Source organism: Heterocephalus glaber, unplaced genomic scaffold, assembly GCF_053883595.1.
Source record: "Heterocephalus glaber isolate CG9 unplaced genomic scaffold, H.glaber_assembly_v1.0 deba00001461, whole genome shotgun sequence".
Classification (NCBI taxonomy): domain Eukaryota; kingdom Metazoa; phylum Chordata; class Mammalia; order Rodentia; family Bathyergidae; genus Heterocephalus; species Heterocephalus glaber.
The window spans coordinates 31911065-31923485 of NW_028258308.1; the positions used below are offsets into that span (position 1 = coordinate 31911065).

A 12421-nucleotide genomic window follows, 5' to 3' on the forward strand; every position below is an offset into this window, starting at 1 on the left:
AAGCCCCAACACTTACAAACTGTTTTCACTATAGCCCCTAGTTTCTCAATTGCAAATTAGTTTCTGTCTCATAGGATTGTAGAATAGACAATTTAATTGTTAACAGATCCATAGTCCCTTATCTGAAATCTTTGGGGATAGATGTGCTTTAGAAGCCTTCAGATTTTATGAGATAACAGTAGATAGGTAACATGTAGTGAGGTCTAAGGAAGCACCTAGTAATTAAGAAGCATATCAATATGCAATGAAATGTGAACCATTACACTGTGTGAGCTACATTTAAACTATAAAGTACAGTGGACCCTTGACTTACAAACTCGATTGGTTTCTGAGGGCTGGTTGTAACTCAAGTTGGTTGTAAGTCAGTATAGCTGAGATCTGGATGTTTACCTAGGTACACTCTATAGATAATTAGAGGCAGATGAATCTGCCATTAACCTAATTAACCCAAATTGGCTGGTCATAACTTGAGGGTCCACTGTATTTCACACTATGAGTTATGTCTTCTTTTTTGAGACAAAGTCTCACTTTGTAGCCCAGCCTGGCCTGGAACTAATGGCAATCCTTCCTGCCTCAGTCTACTAAATGCTGGGATTACATGTGTATGCCACCATTCCCAGTTTAACTTCAGGTTATGTTTTGCCATCCAGTAAGCTTGCATATTTCTCCTGTGCCAAACACATAGCTTTAGGCTTGCAGAGTAACTGTGTAACTGTGGATTAGAAGTATAGACTTAATTAGCAATTACATTTCAGCAGTGCCTGGTAGATAGTTAGCACAATATAAAAGTTATGTGAAAAACTGAATTTTTTCTATTCCTGATGACTTTTTGGTTTGTCATTATTTAAAAGAGAGTTAAACCATTGTGATTTAAAGTGTACATAATGGGATAACACACATATTACTTGTGTGTTTTTCATATTACTATTTCATTTGAGTTTCATATCTGCCCTTTTTCCAGTTGTAAAAGAACAAAATAGAGAATGAGATAGGATAGTTCAGTGCTCATCTTAACTCCTTCTTGCTTAGCCAACCAGATGGCTCCTCAAAGAACAAATTTTTAAAGAGATGTCTATTGGAAAGATTTTTTTTTTAATTTCATGTTTTCTTTATAACTTGATTTCTGCCTTAATGTGTTTCTACACTTAAGCACACTCAAGAATATAAAGCACCTTATACTTCTTAATCTTTTGATCAGCTTTACTTCCTGCCAATGGATCATTTCTTTTTTTTTTTTTTTTTTGGTACCATTGTGGGGCTGGGGATTTAGCTCAGTAGTTCTGCTGCCTTCCTCACAAGTGCAAGGTCCCAAGTTTGATCCTCAGTACCAAAAAATAAAATAAAACAAAATAATTAGTCTGGGTTGGTGATGCATGCCTGTAATCCCAGCACTCTAGGAGGCTGAGACAGGAGGAGCACAAATTTGAGTACAGGCTGGGCAATATTTTCAGCGTGGCAAGATCCTATTTCAAAACATTAAATGTCTGGGGATGTAGCTCTTGGTAAAGCCCTAGATTTAACCATACAATGAAATCTGATATTCAAGATTTTATATTTTTTCTTCTTGCCCTTTCTTTATCCATTATCATTAATCTATCTATAAACATTTATGGGAAGATTTGGGTAATGAAAGAGACACTAAATTTAAGACATATCAATATGGTTTACTAAAATCAACTTGGAATGATAAATCAAAATTGCTCGCTATCTTTTTTGAAGTAAGCGTTTTCTTTGTATAAATTTATCGATGTGTTGCTTCATGTTACATGATGTGGAATATTATTTATAAGGATTATTTTATAGTTTATCCTACTAGATCTTTTCCCTCTGTAATTGTGTTTAAACTTTAGTCATTTGGTACATTTTATTTTTAGTCTCACAATATTTAAAATGCTATATGTTACTCCTATAACAGGTAAAAGACAAGGCCATAGTCAACAAGGGTGAGACTGTTCTGTTTCATATTTGCTACACAGAAGCCAAGGAGGTAAATAAGAAACTAAGATATCTGAAGTACTTCTACTCAGTCTTCTATTTAAAGTTTAATACAGGTAGATTAATTTTTTGGTTGTCATAGTGAGCTTAGTTTTAAAATGAGATGACAGTTAAAATATAAAACTTCCCTGTGTGTGTGTAGTATAGAAATGGCTGTAACAACAGAAAGCCAAAATAATGTGGCTTAAAAATAATAAACATTGAAGCTGAGAACAATGTTACGTGTCTGTAATCCCAGGCTTTGGAAGGCTGAGGCAGGAGGATCGAAAGCTCAAGGCCTTATCTTGACACAAAAAAGTTTGAAATTAAGGCAACTAAGTGAGACCTTGTCCCAACACAGTATTTTCTTCTTCTTCTTCTTCTTCTTTTTTTTTTTTTTGGCTTTTTGAGACAGGATCTTACTCTGTAGTTTAGGCTGGCCTTGAACTCACTGTGTATCCCAGGCTGAACCTCGAACTCACAGTAATCCTCCTGTCTCAGCCTCGGAGAGCTGGGGTTACAGGCATGCACCACACACCCAGTCCAACACAAAAATATTTTAAAAGGGCTGGGGGTCTGGCTCAGTAGTGGAATGCTTATAGGTTAGATCCCAGTACCACCAAAACTAATAGTAATAATAGGACATTTATTTCTCACATAAAAGCCTGGAAAATGGTCCTTGGTTGGGATGTTCAGTCCACATTTATCGGAGACTTGATATTTTGATACTCTGCCTAGTTCAACCAGTAGCTGTCATCTTCTAGACACCAGGAAGGAGAAAAGAAATGCTCCCTTTAAAAAGGCATAACCTAAATCACTTCTTTCCACAGCATAGGCCACAACTTGATAATATAGGCCTAATTAGCAGAATAATATAGGCCTAATTAGCAGAGTAATTTAGACAATTGTGTGCCCCCTGAAGCTTATTACTATGTAAAATGGAAAGGATCCTGGAGAAAATGGGTAGTTGCTACTGAAGTGTGTGGTGAATTGTGGATATTCATAAACAAAAGAAGACTTAGCTCCATTTGTATAGCCATTGGGATTTGTAAATCACAGGCCTTGGGCTTCTCTGAAAAGCATCCAATAAGTCATCTGTGGAGAAAAAGATCTTCTAATTCTTAATTTAGGAAGGAATTTGTAAGGATATGCAATTACTTCAAAAGGATAAAATGAGTTGGACACACAGTATAAAGCTCAGTGGTAGAGTCCTGCAGAAGGATTGGTTTGATCCCCACCACCTCAAAAAGAAAATAAAATGTATAGTTTTAGAAGCAATTCAGTCAAGATGGGAATATACTTAATTCAACTTTCATTGAGATCCATCTTTTTAGAATTTTATTGTCAATATACAAAATCGTATCTTCTGTCATGCCCCCTCTCCCCCACTCAGCAGTAAATTTTAGATTTTATCACCAATATGGATCTCACTTGGAAAAAATGCTATATGGTGTTTACTTGGGGAAATTTTAAACAATGCTGTTAATATATCTGTCATGTATTTCGCTTGTGATTACATGTTTTGCTAGACGATGGATTATAGATAGCTCCCTGATATAAACAGGAGGTTTCTAAAGCCTCTTAGTCCATTTCACCATCTTGTCTCAGCCATCTATAGGTTGGCCTTACATTACTTCTAAATTTTCTCTTTGAGAATACATATACTGTTAGAAATCATAGGGCTCTGACTGGGAAAGAAAACAAAAATTACTAAGAAGTTTACAACTGCAGTCTTCACAGTTAAATTCAAATGGCTCATAGAAAAGATAAACTAGATAAATTTTCTCTTTCTAGAGAATGTTTGTATAGTTCCTTTCTGTTAGAATATTAGAATTTAATTTATTACATGTATGTAAGTTGAGCGTTAGAAAAGTAACCTCATATCTGCTATATTTCACATACTTGTAACATTTAACATGTGTGAAGTCCTTTTGTGCACATTTTTGGGTGTACAGCATCACTGAGGTGTGGAAACCAAGGTGTTTGTAAGATGATACATTCCCATTATTTGACTCTAGTGCTGTTCTGCTGTTGGCTTGATGATCAGCTCTCCCATTTGTTCCCGGTAGTAGTCTTAAAACCAACTTTCTTTTCCATTCCCTCTCCTCTTGACTATGTTGCCTCAAATTGAAGTTAGGGCTCCTTTTCTATTTAGGACTATAAACTTTTCAAGTGGAAGCAGCAGTGCATAAAGAAGAAGATAACTGATAGAAATTTATAAGACTTTGAAAAAAAGGTATATAGTGAACAGTGGGTAGAAATGGGCTTATTGGGTGAGAGCACTTGGACTTGTGAGTCAGGTCTTGTTAGAAGTTTAAGTCTTGACTCTGTCACTCTCTGCTTGTGTTACCTTGAACAAATTTTGAACCTATTTCCTCATCCATAAAATAAGGACAGAAAGACCAGGAATACTTAATTGGAGTTAGGATTAAATAAATAATGCATGTAGTAAAATGCTTGGTAGTATGTTTGTATTACACAAGTATTACACAACTCTATATACTGTTAATTTTTTTTCTCCATATCCCATTTATCAAACTCTCAAAGACCATATCCATAGGGGAGTGAGGCCCCTTTCTTTTGTTAGTCACCCTAGCTGGCTTGCCTGCCCAGCCCTTGAAGTTGAACTCAGGCTTAGAAATTTGGGGGATCTGGTACATTGCATTTTAAAGCCGGGAATTCTAGAGAATGATACATGATTTCTGCAAGGATGAACAGCAGTGAGAGTAGTGCTAATGTCACATTCTTGGGCTTTTGACCAGTTTACCATTATGGCATGTATCAGATGCTTTATTGACTGATTGGGAATGAAAGAAAATTTTTAAGAGAATGGAAAATGTAGAACTATTGCTTTTAAACTTGAATTCTTCGTTAAAATATGAGGAAGCTAATGTGATCATCCTTTTCTGCCTTAGTCCTCCGTTCTGATATCCTGAAGCAATTTCAGTAATGTCCCCCCTTCTCTTAGCTGATTTTCCTCCTACTATCTACCCTTACACAGAAACCAAACCAAGCTCTCTACCTCTACCTCACAAAGGGAGAAATTGGGCCTCTGGGTGGTTCCCTGAAGTAAACTCACTACGTATTCAAATGAGACTTGAGGCTGAATTCTAGGATTTTTGCATCTCTGAGTCTCTTACACTTTTTGTCTTACAGAGTCCTTTTCTGTTATTTTCAAAAGAACTCCTTGGGCCGGATTCTACAGTTTTCTGTGTAGGATTTGGTTTCAACAGAAAATCACGAAAGATTAAAATTTACTTTTAGTTACACTTCAAGTCAACTAGGATGTCCTGTTTCTCAACGGGGCTCCAACCCTTTTTTAAAAAGTTTATCTTTCTTTTAAACAAGTGGAGGTATTAACTGGGGAATGCAGATGGAAGACAGGTTGTCATATCAAAATAAAGTAATTCCTGGTTTCCTTCTCCCAAATAACTTTCTTTTTAAAATGTGGGAATTGGGGGCTGGGGATTTAGCTCAGTGGTTTCGCTGCCTGCTGCGCAAGTGCAAGGACCCGAGTTTGATCCCCAGTACCAAAAAAAAGAGAGGGGGGCCCGGGGATTTAGCTCAGTGGTTTCACTGCCTGCTGCGCAAGCGCAAGGACCAGAGTTCGATCCCCGGTACCAAAAAAAGAAAAAAAAATGTGGGAATGGGAGAATGGGTTTAAATGATAGAATTTAGAGTGGCATATCTAGATAACTTTTAAATCAAGAAGCACAGTGGCATTTTAATACTTGTTTGAAAGACTGGTTTAAAAGCTCTGGAGGTAGACTATGTAAACATTTGCATGCTGGTTCCTAAGAATTAATAATTAAACATTTCAGCATGAAATGGACTTACAGATAGACTTCTTTGGGTTTGGAATTCCCTACCAGGTAGACTTAGTTTCAGTCTGATAGAAATGCTGAATGGTTTAAAACCCGATCTGTTTGCTTTTACTCTTTAAACCCAGAACTGGACTTTGACAAGGAGCATGGAACAGACCTATGGGTGGCCACTTCAGGCAGGGCCATAGGGTGTGAGCAGAGCATGATGCTTTCCTTCCCCTGTGTTGTTGCCCCAGCTCTCCAGTTCTGAGCACATGGTGAATTTGGTAGTATGGTTCTAGCCAGTTCCTGCTTTCAGTCTCAAATTAATTATATTTGAATAGATAAAAGTTATTACATGAAATGTGGCTTATTTCCAAAGCTGCATGATTATGGAGGGAAAAAAGGTTGGCATAGTCTTCTGTAACAACACAGGTAAATGTAGCAATTTATCATTTGTTTTATTTGGTTTCCCATTGCCTGAAAACATACCTTAACTTTATTTATTTAGCTTAAATTCTTTTCTTGGTACATTTTAGGTATGCAATACGTTTACATTTATCATTGGGTGCTTGTACCTGTACATGATGTATCTTGGGTCTTATTTTCCCCCATTCCCTGTCCTCCCTTCCCTATTTACAAAGACTTTGTTTCCATTTTTTCCTTTCCCTTCTTTCCTTTCCCCTTCACCTCCACTTCCCCTATGCCTTTGGACCTTTTTCTTAACATACCTTAACTTTAAAAAGTGTTTTAAAAGCCCTGGAGAGCCTGGAGCCTGGTGTGGTGCCACATACGTCCCAGAACGCTAAGAGACTGAGACAGTAGAATCACAAGTTTGAGCCCAGCCTGGCCAACTTGGTGACTCAGTGAGACCTCCCTCCCCCCTCAAAAAAACCTTTTTTTTTTAAGGGCTGAGGATGAGGCTCAGTGCAAAAGTCCTAGGTTCAATCTCTAGCACCTCAAAAATAAAATAAAAGTCCTGGTGGCAGAATATTTAATTATTTGAATGTCAAAAGAAATGTTTTCATCCTGGAGTCTTGCACAGGCCCTGGGTGCCATGGCACAACAGCTTTTTTCTTTTTCATAGCTGTCTCTGTAGCAATAAGTAGACATTTCACATTTCTGAAGCCTTGGGCTCCTCAGGTCTGTAGAGTCAGGAATCTCAGTGCCCTTAGACTCCAGAGATTTCCTTTTCCTACTTCCCCAGGCTAAAATCTCTGAATCCTGTACTGCCATTGATTGTTCCTTTTATAATAAACTTCACATAAAGAACTCAAAAAAATCAAACCTCCCAAATTTAAAGACCTAGTCCAAAAATGGGCATCTGAAATGAACAGACATTTCTCACACAAAGAAGTAAAAACAGCAAATAAACATATGAAAAAATGTTCAACATCACTGGTCATTAGAGAGATGCAGATGAAAACAACACTGAGATTCTACCTCACCACAGAAAAATGGCTGCTATCAATAAATCAACCAATAACAAATGCTGGCAGGGCTGTGGGGAAAGAGGAACACTGGTCCACTGCTGGTGGAGTGTCGACTGGTGCAAGCACTGTGGAAATCAGTATGGAGATACCTCAAAGAACTAGGACTGGAAGTGACATTTGACCCAGCTATTCCCCTGCCTGGGTATCTTCCCCAAAGAATTAAAAAAATCATACCACAGAGATATATGTGCACCCATGTTCATAGCGGCCCAATTGGTAATAGCTAAAACTTGGAAACAGCCCAAATGCCCATCAACTAGAGACTGGATAAAGAAAATGTGGTTTTTTAATAAAATGGAGTACTAAGCCATAAAAAATGAGAAACTGGAGACATTTGTAGCTAAGTGGATGCACACTGAGGCTATACTCCTAAGTGAAATAAATAGGACACATGTGTAAATACCGAATAGTTTCTCTAGTGTGAGAAACTGAAAGTGTAAATAAGGACTAAATGTATAATAGATAATGTGAAATAGGAAGAAAAGGGTCAAAGAGGAAGGGGAAGTGGGAGGGGTAGGGGAAAGGAAAGAAGGGAATGGAATTAATATGAGAAAATGAAAAAAAGGAAACCAAGTCTTTGTAAATAGGGAGGGAAGGAGGGGTTGCAGGGAGGGCAGAGGAAGGGGGAAAAAATAAGAACCAAGAGAGTATGTAAAGGTGCAAATTTCCAATGATGAATGTCATTATATTGTCTACCTAAAATGTACCAATAAAAGGATATACAGAAAAAAAATTTTTTTAAAACTTCACATATAAAATGATGTATATCAGGAATTCAGCCGTTGACCCGAGGTTTGTACTCCTGGGGATTTGCTGATTAGGCAAGACTGAGATGTCTTTCATTATTTAGTGTGTGTTTTGATATAGGTCATGTGAAGGTTGTCTGTCAAGCAAAGCCAGAATGTTTTGCACAGGAACTGAGTTGAGATTTTGATAGATACAGATCATTATCATTCCCCCTTTCAAACAATTTTCTCTTTGGAAATACTTCACATTATTTCAGGCTCTAAAAGTGTGAATGGGGCTAGTGTCTTTCTTAGGGAAAACTGCCATCTTACTGATGTTTCCCAGCAGGAAACAGGCTTGTAGTAATGGATATACTGCTAAGAATGGAGTACAAGTGAGAAATTAGAGATACTTGTACAAGCTTTGGAGGCACATTTTATTTTATTTTATTTTTTGGTACCGGAGATTGAACTCAGGACCTTGTGCTTGCGAGGCAGGGGGCGGAACCACTGAGCTAAATTCCCAGCCCAGGAGGCAGATTTTATTTATGGAGATAGCTCATTTGTTTTTAAAGATCAAATTGCTAATTGTACAATTTATCCTGTCTTCTAGAGAATGGAGAACACTTAATAATGTTATTCCAGGAATTGTCATTTACCTGCAACCACCATATAATGGGTGGTTTTGTGTTTGTTTTGTTATGTAGTCACAGTATTATTTCAAGTATCTTTAGAAAAATGTTACATCCAAAAATAGCAGTTTTTCGGGAGGGCACAGTCAAAGGTCATTAGTATGAGAATATAGGACTCAACCATTCCCTGTTAGATGCTTTTCTTCCATATCTCTTCACTTTCCTCCTTTTTCACATGCCTCAACAAGGCTGCATTTGTGTTGCTAAGAGATCAGTGAAGATTGTATTACACTTAGTTCACTGTAAGTTGAACTTTTAAGAGGAAGGTGCAGTGATCACAGTGATTATTGCTGCGTACTTATCATGACAAATATGAGCATTCCGTAGAACTCAAAAGCGACCAGAAGCCAGGATCCATAATGCCAAGGCTATGGAAGAGCTGGAAGGAATAATTCATGTTTGATGTGCAGAGATGATTCTACCAGTTACTACCATTTACAGAGAAAGCATCCAAGCTGTGATAAACCAAATACATTAAATGTGATGAGGAAAAGTAGCGAGTCACTAGGTGGGAGGTGGTGTTCATTGTTGCTGTCATTTGGTCCAGACATTAGATGCACATGATGATTTCAACTATATTAGCTCTCCCTGTCTCACCCCTGTAAGAATTTTAAAATGCTGTTAATGTGTAAGGGTGATCTTTCTCTCATTTCTTTTGGTCCATAGTTCCTGTAAGTCTATTATCTTTGACCTTTATGGTGATTATCCTTGTGGCCCAAGTTTCTTCCAACTGGAGTTCTTTGTAGTGTTTTCTACTGCAGGGCATATACTAGGACAGCCAACTTTATCATAAAAGCATTATATTATACATTAGAGAAGGTGGGAGGCCATCTCCTATCTTCTTGTTGATATTATTTGAGATATTTTTATGTTGTGTAAAATAATCTTTTCATATTCAATATTGTTTGCTATGCAAAACTTCAGATTTTTTCCTCAGTTTCCTTTCCTAAAGTGCCTATCTCCTATCTTTAAGAGCAGATTATAAGTTACTGCTCTTAACAGATATCTCATTGTTTTGAAGTACTATGTAGACATCTTCTTTCCTGTAAGTTCCTAAGAAAAAGATTATTAAATTATATTAATAAACTTTGTGACTCCTAGAACTATTTCTATGTGTATGTTACGTGGAACACACAGAATAGTATCATTTAGTGTCCTTGTTAAAATATGCAGACTCTAGGGACCCAGCCTAGCTTAATCAGAAATGGAGATCAAGAATTTTCATTTTGAATAACCATTATATTTTCCCTGTGATCTTTATGCACATAAAATTTTGAGTAACTGTTCATGCAGAATATTGCTAGCATGGTCTCTGGACCTAGATGGTAGTTAGAAATGTAAAATCTCAGGCCCCAGTAGATCTACTGAATCATAATGTAATTCTAGTTAATAAAACCCTATTATGATAATAGGTACACTCAAATTTGGAGCATTAGCTTTGACCAGACTGCTTTACAGCTCCTTACAAGTAATAAGCTCTCATTAACTAATCATTGTCTGTGGAGTTATGGATATACTATCAGATATTCTGCTTTTCCAAACAAAACACAAACATAAACATTGCAGAAATATCTCAATTATTTTCTTATTACTTTTATTTTTAGTAAAGAATAATAATGAAAGTTCAAAGAACCCCTAGTTTAAGCACATATTTAGTGATTTCTCCCTAAATATAGGCAGAAGTTCCTCATAAAATTAGATTACAAATCTGTTTCTCATATGAAAGGATCTAATTCTCTGCCTATGTGAGATGTACCCTTGGCCTGACACAAAGGCCTCTGGTCCAAGATCAAACAATGTCTGCCTAAGGGGCTAATGATACTTGGCAGTAGGAGCTTCCAAGGACCACAACCTCATTCCTGTGGGAGTAGGTATAAATGAATGTTGTTTATATACTTTTGGGAGGGGGATCGAACTCAAGACCTTGTGCTTGCGAGGCAGGCAGCACAGCACCATTGAGCTAAATCCCCGGCCCTATTTACATACTTTTTTTTTTGTAACATACTTTTTAAAAAACCCCTTCTCAGCATTTGGTAATTGAAAATCATCTATACTGCTAGTTAAAAATTTAGATTACTGAACCTCATCCTTAGATCCACTGAATCACAACACAATTTCTGGGGAATACCCCACTAATCTACTTTTTTTTTTTTTTCTTTTGGTACCGGGGATCGAACTCTGGTCCTTGCATTTGGGCAGCAGACAGAGAAACCACTGAGCTAAATGCCCGGGCCTACCACTAATCTACTTTTTAACAAAACATCTTGGACACTATTGCCATCAGGCATGTGTAAGAGATACTGGCTGATTAATACTTTTCTGATTGTAATTTTTTGAGACATCATGTCATATCTTTTATTTTTTTCAACATATATTGCCCCAAGAGCCATAAGGAAACTCAAGATTTTTAGTTGACTATTAAAGATTGGATATGTGGGTAACTAAACATTGTATTGTATTGCTTGTCCAGGACTTAAAAAAATAATTGATTAATAAGTTATTTCATATTTTTATGCTCCTTTGAGTATGTCATGAAATGACAAATAGCAAATGTCAATTCTGTATGTAGAGAAAATAAGATCAAACATAGAGAAATAAGGAAACATGGCATACCTGAGGTTGGGTGTCTGTGTGTGTAGGGGATATAAGGAGAGGTTGTAATAGTGATTTGCCATCTTTTCTCCTTTTCTTCATATATAACTCCTTCACATTTAACTCATGAGTGTGTTTTAACCACCAATATAAATTATTGTAGTTGTTGTTATTTAGAAAAGTGAATCCTCCTTCCTTTTCTGTGTAATTAAACAGTTCATATACCATTCTTTCTTAACTGTGTAAAAGGAACCTGGCTTTTGGAAAGAAACAAATGTGTTGGTCTCTCATTTAAGGTGAGAATAATCCCTGTGTTTTGAGGATTATGAGCAAAAGATGGATTAACAAATTTTAGAGTACTACTCTCTTAAATATCACTGCATCTGTTTCTGTATAAACCCATGATTAAATTAGATAGTGTTACCTAATTTGGATTCTCACATTTCTGTAATCATTTCATTCATGAGTTCAAATTTCTTCTTGTTTTTGTTAGATAGAAAGAAAGGGAGCCTTTTCTCCTTACAGTAAAATCTTGACTTGTTTCTGTGAAATAATGTAAATACTATCCAATTACAGTTGTCTCCAAGAAGTGTGTCATCTGTAAAATGTCCGCGGCGTAATGGAAACTTAGATCCCTAAAGCTAGATCCCTAATAAAAAATTACAATGGTAGGTAAATAAGATGCCATGCCTGCTCCCAAGGAATTTATAATTAATTGGAATAGACTTAACTAAAGCCTGTGAATCAAAGAACAGTAAGTTCTGACTTATAAAAACAGTGCAGTGAAATTCAGAGGAGAGGGAAGGAAAGGAAGAATTTAATAGTGGGGAAGCTGTTTCTTTGGAGAAGGAGGGTTCAGTTTGGGCTTCAAGAATACAAGAGGGTTCTTGGGATTAAAATCAACTATTGAAAATAGAAGGCTTTTATTCCAAAATGAGCAAGGTGTGGTGTTCAGGATTGACCTAGTAGAGCCCAAGGAAGTAATGTATGGAACATTTGAAAGGCAGGGACTTGGGAGTTTTGAGATGGAGTTGGAAGAAACCTATGCATGCTAGCAGTGCTGATTGTGAGGTTAGAAAGCAATGATTTTGTTTGTTTTTTAATGCATTTCTTTTTTTTTTTTTGGTACCAGGGATCAAACT

The 12421-nt window shown here is 36.8% G+C and overlaps 1 protein-coding gene across 12 annotated transcripts in view; it reads left to right on the plus strand.

The window, feature by feature from the left end:
* The window catches only part of Rbpms (RNA binding protein, mRNA processing factor), a 174874-nt gene that overhangs the window by 50084 nt on the left and 112369 nt on the right, over positions 1 to 12421 (plus strand). For 8 of the 12 annotated variants that reach the window (XM_087216955.1, XM_087216957.1, XM_087216956.1 and 5 more), the window contains exon 2: positions 1916 to 1987. The exons of the other annotated variants lie outside the window; for them this stretch is intronic. In XM_087216955.1, coding sequence (XP_087073081.1) covers positions 1916 to 1987 — 72 coding nt within the window. The remainder of the gene's footprint in view (positions 1 to 1915; positions 1988 to 12421) is intronic. 12 annotated transcript variants of the gene reach the window in all.